This window comes from Scylla paramamosain, chromosome 10 (genome assembly GCF_035594125.1).
Source record: "Scylla paramamosain isolate STU-SP2022 chromosome 10, ASM3559412v1, whole genome shotgun sequence".
Classification (NCBI taxonomy): domain Eukaryota; kingdom Metazoa; phylum Arthropoda; class Malacostraca; order Decapoda; family Portunidae; genus Scylla; species Scylla paramamosain.
Genome location: NC_087160.1, coordinates 19466932 through 19481931, shown reverse-complemented (window position 1 = coordinate 19481931; position 15000 = coordinate 19466932). Strand labels below are relative to the sequence as shown.

The 15000-nt window shown below is 42.0% G+C and overlaps 2 protein-coding genes across 2 annotated transcripts in view; both read right to left on the bottom strand.

The window, feature by feature from the left end:
- Positions 1-15000, bottom strand: part of LOC135104533 (roundabout homolog 1-like) — a 190903-nt gene that overhangs the window by 10853 nt on the left and 165050 nt on the right. Inside the window, 6 exon segments of the mRNA XM_064012107.1 lie at positions 3245-3437; positions 5627-5718; positions 6203-6254; positions 6256-6333; positions 7108-7114; positions 10300-10717. Coding sequence (XP_063868177.1) covers positions 3245-3437; positions 5627-5718; positions 6203-6254; positions 6256-6333; positions 7108-7114; positions 10300-10717 — 840 coding nt within the window.
- Positions 8902-11105, bottom strand: LOC135104308 (uncharacterized). Its single transcript, XM_064011563.1, has 2 exons — positions 9931-11105; positions 8902-9807 (listed from the first exon to the last, which is right to left on the bottom strand). The coding sequence occupies exons 1-2, from the start codon at positions 10282-10284 to the stop codon at positions 9142-9144; spliced, it is 1020 nt and encodes a 339-aa protein (XP_063867633.1). The 5' UTR covers positions 10285-11105; the 3' UTR covers positions 8902-9141.

Here is a 15000-nt window from a genome sequence, read left to right as displayed (position 1 = left end):
AAGTAACGGAATGTTTAGGTAAATGGGAAGGAGTGGGTTAAAGAGAAAGGGTTAAGAATAAAAGGGAGGATCAGAGAGATATAGATACGTGTATGGGAGGAAGAAAGGGAGGTTATGGTAGGAAGTAAAGGAAGGAAATGGAAAGGAAGTCAATAGGAAAGGGGTTTAAAAGGAAAAGGGTGAAGGACAGAAAGAGTGAAATCATTGAGTTATAAAAACTGTGCAGGAGAAAGAAAGAGAGGTTAGGAAAGGAAGATAAAAAGGAAGAGCTGGAGGAGAGGAATGAACAGAAAAGAAGTTACAGGGAAAGAAATAAGGAATGAAAATGGAGAAATCACTGAAGAAATAAGAAATAAGACAGAAAAGGAATATAAAAGAAAAAAATAGAGAAGAAAGATGAGAAACAGAAGAGGAACAAAAAAAAAAGAAAACCAGAAGGAAAGAAGAATAAGAGAATGCAGTCAATAATGAAAATAAGGAATAAAAAAACAAATAAATCCTTGAAGAAGAAGAAGAAGAAGAAGAAGAAGAAGAAGAAGAAGAAAATAACAAAAGAATCACAAAAAAAAAAAAAAACGAAAGAAGAATCACAAGAAAAGGAGTATAAGGAGAAAGAAAACCACTAAATAAAAAGATAAGGTGAAGGTTTAAAGGAAGGGAAGGAAAGGGGTAAAGGGATGAAAGAAGACAATCACTAACCCCTTCAGTGGTCTATAATTTTCCAAGAGCCTGCCTGTCACCTGCTGCCTGCCACCTGCCACTCCTGATGTTACCTTGTCATTATCCCAGGTAAGAAATGTGCTACACTCCCTCTCTCCCTTGACCTCCCTCCACTCTCCCCTCTCTCCACTTTCTTACCACTGCGAGGGGGAGAGAAAAAATAAAGAGAGCCAGTGAGGGGAGGCAGAAATGTGTGAGAAGTCAGAGGGGAAAGAGAGAGAGGGAGAGAAAAAGAGAGGGAGGGAGAGAGAGGGAGAGTGAGAAAATAAAGAGTGTTCACCTGTGGATTCGCAAATTACTGGTTCATGAAGGTTTGTGGCTCTTTTCGCAGTCCTCCTCCTCCTCCTCCTCCTCCTCCTCCTCCTCCTCCTTCTCCTCCTTCTCCACCTCTTCCTCCTCCTCCTCCTCCACACAAAAAGACGATTCTATACAGATTACCAGAGAGAGAGAGAGAGAGAGAGAGAGAGAGAGAGAGAGAGAGAGAGAGAGAGAGAGAGAGAGAAAGTAGAGCGAAACCTTATGAAAAAAATGATAGTAAAGTTAAACGGTTTGCTTAAAAGATGAATAGCATAAAACGTCCGGGGAAAAAAAGAAAAACCGAAAAAGAGAAGGAGAGAGAGAGAGAGAGAGAGAGAGAGAGAGAGAGAGAGAGAGAGAGAGAGAGAGAGAGAGAGAGAGAGTGAACGAAATATGACAAGGGAAAAAGGAGATATGTAGACACATGGATAGAAAGATAGAGAGAAGAAGCGAGTGAGAGGAGCGAGAGCAGTGAGATGCTAGGGGTGGCGGAGACGGTAATAGAGAGAGTGTGGCGAGGGAGAGGGAGGAGAAAAAGGTGCTGGAGTGAGTGTAGCATTGTTAGTGGAGACTGGGATGGGAGAGTTTGCATGGGAGTGTGCTAAGAGAGGGGAAGAGAAAGGGAGGGAAAGGGAAGGGAAGGACAAGAAAAGGAAGGGAAAGGAAGAGACAGGGATGGGGAAGGGAAAGGGAAGGAAAGTGAAGGAGATGGAATGAAAGAAAAGAATAGGGAAGGGAAAAGAAGGAAAGAGAAGGAAATGAAAAGGAAGGGAAGGAGAGGGATGATAAAGAATTAAAGAAGAGGGGAAGGAAAGGAAAGGAAAAAAAGAGAAAGAGAAAAGGAAAAGATGAGAGGAATAGGAAATGAATGGAATGGAAGTGAATGGAATTAAAATATAAAAAGGAGAACAGAAGGGAGAGAGAGAGAGAGAGAGAGAGAGAGAGAGAGAGAGAGAGAGAGAGAGAGAGAGAGAGAGAGAGAGAGAGAGAGAGAGAGAGAGAGATTAGCAGGCCAAATCACGTGAAATATTCAGTCACCTGTAAGAGTCACAAAGCATTAATTTTTTCCTGTATTATGAATTATGTATTTCAAACTTTACATATGAAAAATACCCCCCGACCTCTCTTTCTCTCTCTCTCTCTCTCTCTCTCTCTCTCTCTCTCTCTCTCTCTCTCTCTCTCTCTCTCTCTCTTATGATGACAATACAAAAAGTGATAAAAATACACAACACTTACAATCGTAAATTTAACATCCTTTGAAATGATAAAAACAAATTCAATATAAACATGTAGAATAATGATACAATATACATCTCTCTCTCTCTCTCTCTCTCTCTCTCTCTCTCTCTCTCTCTCTCTGAAGGTTAATCTCGTATGTCATTTATTATTGTATTTTTATTCTATTTGAGAGACTATACAACAAAAAAGTGAGTAAAACCGCTGTTAGTGATTATGGAAAAATGTGTCCCTCAGTAAGATGGTTAACCCTTTGACTACGATATGCAACAGTTCACGACACTAAAGGCACTGTGTGAAATATTTACAAATACCCACATGAAAAAAAAAAAAAAAAAAAAAAAAAAAAAATATATATATATATATATATATATATATATATATATATATATATATATATATATATATATATATATATATATATATATATATATATATATATATATATATATATATATATATATATATATATATATATATATATATATATATATATATATATATAAGTAATGGCTTAAATTTCAAATATCTAACCAGTATAATTTTTAGAGGTGGCTGTAGAACCCCCCTCTCCCCCCAAAAAACAAAAAAGTTTCCGAATAGTTTTGTGATTAAGATACAGTGAGTTGAAGGGTTAAGAATACACGGTAGTGAAGTGATACAAGTTCTTCACTGTCCATTAGCCACTCATCCGTCACTCACTGTTCTTCCGTCACACCATTAGTCACTCACTCATCCCTCACTCACTGTTCTTCCGTCACTACCACTACTCACTCACTCTCTCACTCACTCATTCGTTACTCACTCACCGTTCTTCTATCACGATCACTCACCAACTGACACTCACTCACTCACTCACTCATTCAACGGCACCGCTTTACTCCTCTTTGCCTCTATTTCCTTTCTTTCATGCTTGAGTGTGTGCATACGTCACTCATCCGTCACTCACCGTTCATCCGTCACCGCTACTTACCGTCCCTCCCTCACTCACCGTTCAGCTTGATGTCTCCCTCCGTTTCGCCCAGGGAGTTCTTGGCCACGCACTGGTAGGTGGTGTTGTCGTCGCGGGAGAAGTTGTAGATGGTGAGCTTCATGTGGATGCTGTACAGGGTCTCGAAGGTCTCCGAGCGGTACTTCTCCGAGTTGAGGATCATCATGCCCTTGCCCACCCAGTAGCTGATGGCCTGGCGGGGAGGGAAAGGGCGGTGAGTGAGGTTATAAGAAGTGGTGGTGGGAGACGGAGACTGAGGTGGTCTGGGCGTGTTAAGAGAAGGGAGGTGACGTTATAATAAGTGAAGGTTGGAGAGGGTTGATCTGCCGCCGTGATAAAAGGGAAGAGAGAGAGAGAGAGAGAGAGAGAGAGAGAGAGAGAGAGAGAGAGAGAGAGAGAGAGAGAGAGAGAGAGAGAGAGTATAATAGCGTGCTGAGTGTTTGCGTTGAGGGAGAATCAATCACAGCGCAGCGTGGGAGAAAGCAGGGCGTGTGCCATATGGAGGAGGAGGAGGAGGAGGAGGAGGAGGAGGAGGAGGAGGAGGAGGAGGAGGAGGAGTGTGTTACAAGCGTCCATCTCGAATATATACTGTTTCTGTAACGATATTGTAACTAAAGTATGTGCATGATGCATTGTAGACCTTCACAACACAGTCCTCTCTGAATACAACAACATTTCCGGTGAGTCTGAAATTCTAAACCATTCTCTTCATATCACCGTCAAAATGTAGTTGATTAAATATTTCTCAGAAGCCTTAAAGATAATTTTCTTAGATTTACGTATAGATAGACTTTTTTTTGTTAGGAAGGCTATTCATAGAAAAAAAATATATAAACAGATGAAAACTCAGCACAGTCACTAAAAATAATAGATAAATAGATAAAGTAAATGAATAAACAAATAAACAGAAGTAGAGGAACTAATAAACAATATGTATAACTTTTGCAAACTCGTGGCAGATTCTTTAGAGTCATTCTATACTGTTCAATTCTCAACAGAATACTGATTCAAAGCTTCCCAAAAGATCATAACACTTAATATCTCTCCCAAATATTCCTGAACGACAGAATTTACATACATTTATCACACATCTCTGGTATACACATTCTAACTCACAAACACCGCACTTCTATAACCTAAATTTCTTCAGATTAGCTGCAAAAAAATTATTCGTTGTGTAAATTCTGTCTTTCCCTCGCTAGCATGGATCTCTTGATGATTAGACACAAGTCAGCTTTCCTTTTGATTACAATGTGGTGCGCTAAGCTGGCGACTTGACTTTTCAATGCAATGCGGCGTGTGATCCTGCAAACTAATCATCGCGAGCCACAAGTCAAAGAAAATACAGAACTAAGCCTAAAATTAACCGAAAAAAAATAATCGCACGAGTATGTGAGAGAGAAATGATCAAGGAGATTAATTAAAAGTTGGGTAAATATGTAGGTAGATAATGGACGTACGCAAAATAGGAAGGGCTGGGAGAGGAGAGGAGAGGAGAGTAGAGTAGAGTAGAGTAGAGTAGAGTAGAGTAGAGCAGAGTAGAGTAGAGTAGAGGAGAGGAGAGGAGAAGAGAGGAGAAAAGAGAAGAAAAAAAGAAAAGTTAAATGAAGTTTAGAGAAGAAAAGATAAAAGGACACACACACACACACACACACACACACACACACACACACACACACACACACACACACACACACACACACACAGAGAGAGAGAGAGAGAGAGAGAGAGAGAGAGAGAGAGAGAGAGAGAGAGAGAGAGAGAGAGAGAGAGAGAGAGAGAGAGAGAGAGAGAGAGAGAGAGAGAGAATGTTTTGTCAGCGGGAGAAGAGCCATTGTACGGGAGAGAACACTAAATGGTTTGCTTGGGGGAGGAAAGAAGAGATGATGAGGGAAGAGAGGCAGAGAGCAGGAGGAGGAGGAGGAGGAAGGAGAGGAGGTAAGAGGAGACACTAATCGAGGGGAGGAGGGGTGAGAGAGGGGAGTGACGTGGTGAAATGGAAAGAGGAAGAAGGGAACAGTACTCAAGAAAGGAAGGGAAAAGAAAAATGTGTGAGTCATGTTCTTGGATGATGATGAGGAGGAGGAGGATGAGGATGAGGATGAGGAGGAGGATGAGGAGGAGGAGGAGGAGGAGAGGAACAATAGGGATACAAATCCGAAGAAAAGGAATATAATATGAATGGACAAGGAGGAGGAGAAGGAAGAGGAGAATAAGAGAGAAGGAGAAAAGAAGAGAAGAGAAGAAACAATAAAAATACAGACAGAAAGAATGGAAAATAATCTGAAAAAAAAACGAGGAGGCTACACAAAGAAAGAAGCCGTAACAGAAGAAAACGTTAGAAGGAAAAAAATCTAGTGAAAGAAAACGAAAGATGCTCACCTTGGGGAACGCCTCCACGAAGCATTCTATGGTCACGTTGTCACCAGTAGGCACCCCCACCAGCTGGTTAGGCACGTGGATCTGAGGGGGGACTGAAGGAGGCAAGCGTCAGTAGTCGTTCTTCTAGTTAGCGTCCTTTCTTCTTCTTCCGTGATATAAGTTTGGCTGTTGTGGATCTAAGTACATGTCACTTATTCACGTATTCACTTGCTCAACCATTCAATGAGTCACTCATTCAGTCACTCAGTCACTCGATCAATCTTAAGTCTACTCCTCTTCTTCCTTCTTCATATTTCTCACGTTTCACACAAACACTTACATATTCACATGCTCTCCACCTTTTTACTGATAATCAATAGCTATCCTCCTCCACCTCCTTCTCCTCTCCCTTCCCCATCTTTCGCACAAACACTTACATATTCACATTCTCTCCATCTTTCTACTGATAAACAATAGGTATCCTCCTCCTCCTCATCCTCCTCCTCCTCCTGTTCCTCCTCCTTCTACTCCTACTCTATCTCCATCCCTCCACCCCGTCACACCACACCTCACACCACAAGCCAGCGCGGCACTCACATTCCACGTCGAGGGTGATGCGTTTGCTGACGGAGGGCGGCACCCCGTTGGAACGCGATGCACAGGTAGGCGCCCATGTGGGTCCTGCTCACCTGCCGCAGGGAGAGAGTGGGGCCCGTTGTGCACCGCCTCTGTGGTGGGGAGACGAGAGGGGTTAGTCTCCTACACTCAAATACTTCAGCGTTTTATCTCTACTAATTCTTAACCTTCTGACTCATGTGGCTTGTGCAAATTGATAGGGATAAAACGAAGGGTTAGTCTCGTACATTCAAACAATTTAGCGTCCTATCTCTATTATATCTCTACTATTTTTACCTTTTTTAAAATTCCTGAGGCTTCTTCTCAGCTTAATAAAATGGTATGCTTATTTAAAGTGACAGAAATAAACTGATTTTTTAATACGTAGAGTGGTAGATGAAGATGATAATAATACTCGTAATACTAAGACGGTCTCGTGTAAACTTCAAAAGATAGAAAGAAATTGACTCCTTAATAGGCAGTACATGAATGGAATAGACTCAGTAATCAGGTTGTAGGTGCCGAATCAATAGGGTGCTTTTAAATGATTAGACAACTTTGTGGATGGGAATGACAGGTGGAAGGGAACCGCCACGTGTGGATCTGATAGCTTCTTGTTGCTTGCCTTGTTTTCACAACAAGGAAAAGGTGGGGAAATCTAAACTCAAAATGCGTGTTGACTTTGCCTGTTGCTGCTTTGATGAGTTTCGTTTTTCTGTTTTATTTTAACTATGCAATTGGAAAACTGACCTCTGACATCTTGTTAAATCACTGTGCTATATTGGTAAACTTCATATGCTGTTATTATTGGTGCATGGAAAGCGGTTTAAAGCGAGGTCAGGTATTTGAGGGGCCTCTGTGTTTTCCCCACATGCGATCAACCTTACCTCAGTACTTAAAAATGAAAGGAGTGATAGATTAATCAGATCTTCTGAAGTGATCTAACGCAAACTTTTACAAAAAATGGAAGCCAACCGCAGTGCGACGCGTGTACGAAAGAAAAATGAAAGTAACACTAAATATTTCATTCTGAAAGGAAATTTTTCTTCAAACTCTTTAATTACAACTCAAAATGCGTGTTGATTTTCCCTGTTGCTGCTTCGATGAGTTTCGTTTTTCTATTTTATTTTAACTATGCAATTGCAAAACTGACCTCTGATGAACAGTGTACATTATTATTATTATTATTATTATTATTATTATTATTATTATTATTATTATTATTATTATTATTGTTATTATTATTACTACTACTATTACTACTATTTCAGTATATTTTAGAAAGCCTTCTTTATTGTACTCCATTATAACTTCTACATAAAAATAATAATAATAATAAATCTATGGCTGTCTGTGAAATAAATGAACAAGAGTAACCGTAGTACATAAGATAACAATAACTATTATAAAGATGAAAAAAAAAAAAACATAAAAGAACAGAAAACAAACATCAGCATATAAAAAGACCATCCCTCAAAAGACTCCCTTGAATAAAGACCCATAAAATACAAAGAGACAATAACACAAAAAAAAAAAAAAAGCTCGCCAAGGTACAAAGAGACACAGGTGGTACATTGGCGTGGTCTCCTAATTGCGGGCAGGTGGCGAGGGCGACAGGTGTGTGCAGCAAAACAAGGTAAAGTAAGACTGACGTACGGATTGCGATTCGATGTTGTTTTGTAGTGATTCTCTGCTTCTCCTTTGTCTGTCCTGCTCGCCTTACTTTGCCATACTTTCTTTTTCTTCCTCTCACCTGTTCTTTCTCCATATTTTTCTTTCCCTTTCTCGCTTACTTCTTCCTTTTTCTTATTTTCCCATACGTTTCTTTTTCTCCTTATTCACTTGCTTCCTCTCTTCTGTTCCTTTTCACACCTGCTTCCTTACCTTATTTTTCCATATGTTCCTCTTTCTCCTTTTTTCTCACCTATATACTTCTTCCTTTCCTCATCTTTTTTTTTTTTTAATCTTATCTTCCTTCTTTTCTCCCATTTGTCTCTATCTGCCTTTTTTTTTCTTTTCCGGCTTTTTTTCTTCTTCCTTTATCATATCTCTTCTTTTTATTGTTCCTTACCTGTTCTTTCCATTATTTTTCACACCTTCCTAATTTATTATTTCACCTGTTTTCTCCTCCTCTTACCTTCCTATACCTTCCACTTTCTAACCTGTGATTTCCTTACGTCTTTCATTTCCCTCCCTCATCAGTTCCTTACCTCCCTTCACCCTCCTGCACCTCCATACTTTCATTTCCCAACATATTCCGTCCTTCCCTCCATTCTTTACTCTCTTCACCTTTATTTCCTCTCTGCTCTCTCCTCATCAGCCTCTATCATTTAAAATCTGTCAATGCAAATGGTAATGTTAGCCCCTTCTGTCATCTCAACCTGTCCGTACGCATGCATTATATAAACCTCGACCTTTGTAAGTGATGGACTCATTGCGAGCGAGTTAGACGCTAAATTCAACAGTGGAAGCAGATGGGATGAAAGGTTATTTTTGTAAGTAAGAGCATTCATTTAAAATACCCAGCAACTGTTCTGTTTTTCTTCCCACATTCACTTGAAGGGAATGAAGTGACGCGCGCGCGCGCGCGCGCGCGCGCGCGTGTGTGTGTGTGTGTGTGTGTGTGTGTGTGTGTGTGTGTGGGTAGCCGGATGTTTTGGCCACGGATGTTTTGGGCTACGGACGTTTTGGCCATCAAATCGCAACTTGCCACTTTTTGGCCACGGAAAGTAGGATATTTTGGCCACGGACATTTTGGCCATTAAATTAAAAATAAATCGCCACCCAAGGAAGATAGGATATTTGATGTGATAAACTCAACAAAAATATTGGTATTTAAAATGTAATTGAGCATTTTTTTAAAAATTGCAATAGAGCATTTTTTAAATTAAAATTGTCATTAAAAAGTATAGGTTCACATGCTACGCATTCATATCTCCACCTCTAAGATTATAGCTGATGCCTCGGAGGAATTGTGGGATGGTCTTCTTCCCTTCATTCAAATCGATGACCAGGTTTTGGATGCGGGTGTGTAATTCCTTGTATATCTTCTTAAACCTCTTAGCAGGGCGAATGCCGCGTTCTTGCTGCAGCAGAATTTCATCCACAGTGGCAGCGTCAGCTTGCAGACACTCTATCAGCTTCCACACCGGGGGGTTGGCATGTCCCACCAGGCGGAAAAACTTGTTGTTCCACCCCTCGCAAATGTTATTTGTCCTTGGCTGGTTGTTTAGAGTTGCGTGGTGCATATTCCACTTCTCAGGCGGGAACATAGGTGGCGTGCGACGTAGATGAATCGAGATTGGCTGTAGGTGTCCTGACTTGGAAGTGATGTTACGACGATGACGCAGTTGGCCTGAAATATAGGTGGAGTCAAAGTATTCCAAGAGTGGAGCAGCCTCCTCAGGCATGGTAGATCGAAGGTATGACATGCCATCCTTGACATCTTTTGGGGGCAGGAAGGCCAGTGCATCCACCTGACCACAGAAGAGGCGGAACTCCTCATCGGATTCGTATAGGTTTTTGAGACCCAGGTGCTGGATCTGCCTCCAGATGGACTGGGTTAGATGATAGAAACAGAACCGCACCTGTACCAGGGTTGTAATAGTTAAATTTGAAAAAAATATATATAATTAAAAAATACTTTCAGAAAGTAATAGTAATTAATTAAATTTCAATTAAATTACAATCAGAGTTACTCCAATACTGACCTGGACCTCCTCCCCGAATACCACATGAAGGGCCAGCTCCACAGGCCTCTCAAAGTCGATGATGACTGAAATGGGATCACAGCCACTCTCCGCCAGGACCCTGAAGACTTGTTCGTAGCTACTTTGTGTCTTGCGTTGCAGCAAGACGTACACAAGAGGTAGATAAACACTGTTGACTCGACCTTGGATGACATATAGCTGGGTGAAGAGTCTCGGAGCTACCGAAAATGTGCCATCCATACACCACTCATCACAGCGTGCTAACAGTTCCAGATGATGGGGGGGTGGTAAAGCTGATAATACGCTCATCTGCCTCTGGTCCATTGTCATAGTGGAGGTGGGATGTCCAGTCATCTTGGGATTTCCAACTCTTGAAGAGACTGTGGATCCTTGGGACGGTGTGCAGCCCGGATGCGACGAAGGACACGCTTACTAGAATCAGACCTAGGCATGCGTGCTTTGACCTCCGCGGGCAGTGCCGCGACTGTGAAGGCGAGAATCTGATTAGGCTGATCATTGGTGTTCGAAGCCTTCCTCTTCATACCCTGTCGAGCTTGCTCCACTTGGCATCCAACTGTGTCAGAAAGATGGTTATGCGAGGTCACAACTTCAGGGTTACCAAGACTTTTGGTTGTCTTTAGTATACCAGGGCACTTCAGACTAGCCCGCTTGACACACCGAAAAACTATCTCATCCACTGATTTTGCAACATGCTTCTTAGTGTACATAAAGCCATCCAGGCAGATTTTCTGACCACCTCGATTTGATGTGGTGACCTCAAGCTCAGCTGACATGGTGGAGTAGTAAGTACTGTGCAAAGTAGCTCCAATCAGGCTGTTCCTCACCTCGGTCAGAAACCTCACAAACCACCAACTGCTTCACAGTTCAAAACAAACTCGTATGGCAGTAAAAGATCTAATTCCTCTCTCTCTCTCTCTCTCTCTCTCTCTCTCTCTCTCTCTCTCTCTCTCTCTCTCTCTCTCTCTTTCTGGTAATGATTAATTAAGTAAGGTAATCTGGTAAGATTAATCAAGTTAAGTAAGTAATTAATCAAGTAAGAAGTAAACTGGTCAGACATTTTCACAATCACGAATTATAAGTGAAAAAAAAATATGTGAAAAATAAAGAACAGTACTGTGAATTTTTCGTGGCCAAAACATCCTTCCTAAGGTTTGCTGCCGTGGCCAAACCGTCCTAGTTTGGTGGCCAATGACCAAAGTGTCCGTAGCCAAAATGTCCGTGGCCAAAATATCCTACATTCGTGTGTGTGTGTGTGTGTGTGTGTGTGTGTGTGTGAATAGTTTTCCCTAGTACATGTCTATAATCCCTTCCACCGGTAGAGAGAGAGAGAGAGAGAGAGAGAGAGAGGAGAGAGAGAGGAGAGAGAGGAGAGAGAGAGAGAGAGAGAGAGAGGAGAGAGAGAGAGAGAGAGAGAGAGAGAGAGAGAGAGAGAGAGTAAAAATATTCTTACTTAAAAATTCATGATATCCTTTCCTTCCCTTGCTACCTTTTCCTTTTCCTTCCCCTTTCCCTCCATATCCCTTTCCCTTCCTTCTTTTTCTTCCCTTTTTCCTCCATTTTAACCTTCTCTTCCTTGTACACCATTTTCCTTTCCTTTTCTTTTCTGCCCTTCCCTCTTTTTCCACCCCTACTCCACACTACCTTTTCTTTTCCCTCTCCTCTCCTCCCCTTTCCTTTCCTTTGATCTTCTTTCCTTCCCTTTGCTCCCCAGACAAGTTTCTCTGTCTTATTGCTTCAGTCTTTCCTTCAGGTGTTTAATGAGTCTGTTTTCCTTCTTTCCTCTCTTCATTTGTTTCTCTTGTCTTGTTGTCCTCTTCCTCTATTTTGCTTCCCTCTATTTTACTCTCCTTCTCTCTCCACTCACTCACTCACTCACTCACTCACTCACTCACTCACTCACTCACTCACTCACTCGCTCACTCACACTGGCACCGTCTTTCCATGTAGATCATAGGTTTAGGAAAAGTTATTTGTGTCATTTCTGGACTCTCTCTCTCTCTCTCTCTCTCTCTCTCTCTCTCTCTCTCTCTCTCTCTCTCTCTCTCTCTCTCTCTCTAGCACTGTCATCCGTCAAAAGATAATAAAGAACAGGAAGAAATAAACATCTCACATACACATACATACACACGCACACACACACACACACACACACACACACACACACACACACACACACACACACACACACACACACACACGAGAGGATGAAAAAAAAAAGAGAAGAAGAAAGAAAGAAAATATTCGTTATGTTCTCCCGACAACATACATGATAAAAGAAAAACTCTTCTTCCTGCTCTTCCTTCTCCTCCTCCTCCTCCATCACCACACCGGCAATAATGAAATAGTGGAAGCAACGCAGCGGAAAGGAGAGAGAGAGAGAGAGAGAGAGAGAGAGAGAGAGAGAGAGAGAGAGAGAGAGAGAGAGAGAGAGAGAGAGAGAGAGAGAGAGAGAGAGAGAGAGCAGTCGGCGCTGAAACGTCAACCCTTCCATTGGTTTTCGCGTTAAACACAGTTTTTACTTCCCCCGCCTCCGCTACTTCCGCGCGCGCTCGTTTCGATTAGACTAGTCTCTGCGGTGACACCAGTAATTTTTCCAGTCCTTCGGCGGCGACTCAGTGGAGGAGGAGGAGGAGGAGGAGGAGGAGGAAAGCAGATAACTGAAGGTAGGGAAGAATGAGGAGACAGGAAGACTAAGTAAAAATAAAAGAGGAGGAGGAGGAGGAGGAGGAGGAAAAAGAGGAAGGGAGAGCACTGGGGAGAGAGATAACTGAAGGAAAGAAGGAAGGGAAGGCAGGAAGAGTGATAGAGTATTAAAGAAGGGAAGGTGAGGAATGAAGGAAGTGAAGGAGAACAGCGAATGAAGGAAGGCAGAAAGAAGGATGATGAAGAGAAGAAGAGGAGCAGGAAACTGAAGAGCAAGCAAGCTGGGATGGGAGATAAGTGAAGGAAAGGATGGAGAGAGAGAGAGAGAGAGAGAGAGAGAGAGAGAGAGAGAGAGAGAGAGAGAGAGAGAGAGAGAGAGAGAGAGAGAGAGAGAGAGAGAGAGAGAGAGAGAGAGAGAGAGAGAGAGAGAAAGGGAAAAGGAAATTAACGATAAATGAACAAACAATAAAACAATATGGGATAGAAGAAGGGAAAATAACAAGAAAGAAGAAGAAAAGAGGAGAAATTTTGGGAAAGAAAGAAGGAAAAAAGAGATGTGAAAAGAATGGACAGAGAAAAACATCAACAAGAAGAGAGAGAGAGAGAGAGAGAGAGAGAGAGAGAGAGAGAGAGAGAGAGAGAGAGAGAGAGAGAGAGAGAGAGAGAGAGTAAAGAGCAGGTCAGTGGTGATGAAAAACAAGGCGCCCACTGACAGGCCGAGGGAATATTAACATTTAAATTGATAAATTAAAAGAACTAAAAAATAAGCAAGCACTGTCAACACACACACATACATACATACACACACACACACACACACACACACACACACACACACACACACGACGAAGGCAAACAAACAAACATGAGTGATGAATGTGAAAGAGAGAAGAAAAGATGGAGAAAGGAGAGAAAGATGGAGAAAAAAAAGGATAAAGAGAAGGAAAGAAGAAGAAAGAGGGAGAAAAGAAGAATATATGGGGAGAAAAGAAGATAATAGGAATAAGAACGAGGAGGAGAATAAGGAGGAGGAAGAGAGAGAACGTGAAGGAAAGGGGAAAGCGGAGGAAAAAGGGAAAGAGAGGAAAAAAAATGGGGAGTGAGGAGAGTGGAGAGAAGAGAAAGAAGAACGTGGAATGTGGATTGATGAAGTAAAGAAATAAAAGGGAAAAGAGAGGAGGAAAGGAAATACGGAGTGAGTGAGGAAAGAAAAAGGAAGAGAAAGAAGTGGAAGAGGGAATGCATAAAGAATGTGAAAAGAAGAGAGGAATGAGGAAAAAAGGAGAAGGAGAGAGGGAAGAGAAAAAAAAGGAGAATGGAAGGAGTGAGTAGAAAAAAGGAGAGAAGAACAAGAGAGAAAAGATGAACGAGAGAAGTGAAGGACAAAAAGGAAGGGATGGAGAAGATGAAGAGCTTCGTCGACGCTCCTCCTCCTTCTCTGTTTTCTTCTGGTTCTCCTCTTCTCTATCTCCCTTCCTCCTCTTCTACCTTATTCTTCACTAGTTTTTGCCCTTCCCTTCCCTTTCCTTTTCATCCTCCTTCCTTCCAGCTCTTTCTCCTTCTCATTCTTGACATCCTCGTCCTCGTCCTCTTCCTTCTCGTCTTTCTAGTCCTCTCCAGTCACTTTCCTCCTCTCCTAGTCCATCCTTCTCTAGTTTCTGTCGTATTCTCTCCCTTTCCCTCCTCCTCCTCCTCCCCCACCCCCTTCTCGCCCATGACACATTGACGGCTGGCCAGTGTGAATATTCCAGCTTTGTTTAACATCGACTGACAACTGTCCCGCGCACCTCGACAAAACAATTAGCTTAATTGCTTTTCTGTGTTTTGACAGGTAATTACACCTGAAAAATAGAAACTGGCGATGTGCAGCGGGGAAAAAGTATATATATACATACATTCGTTCATAATGGACAGGGGGAAAATTTGTGTGTGTGTGTGTGTGTGTGTGTGTGTGTGTGTGTGTGTGTGTGTGTGTGTGGGTAACGTGTAGTGTTGTTGGGAATGCTTATTTTTGTGTGTGCCAAGTGTTACCGAGGAAAAGGAGAGGAAACCAATTACAGAGAGAGAGAGAGAGAGAGAGAGAGAGAGAGAGAGAGAGAGAGAGAGAGAGAGAGAGAGAGAGAGAGAGAGAGAGAGAGTGGCACATATACACTATATAGGTTGCCTGCTTCTGAAAACTTACGACCTCTACTACTATTGTTATTATGTTTCCATTGTGTGTGTGTGTGTGTGTGTGTGTGTGTGTGTGTGTGTGTGTGTGTGTGTGTGTGTGTGTGTGTGTGTGTGTTAATTATGTTAGAGAGCGTCAGTACAGGTGTGTGATTATTAAATTTTCACATCGTAGGTAAAGAACAGTTTGGTGAGCATAGGGGGAGAGAGTGAGAGGGGGAGAGAGTGAGAGGGAGA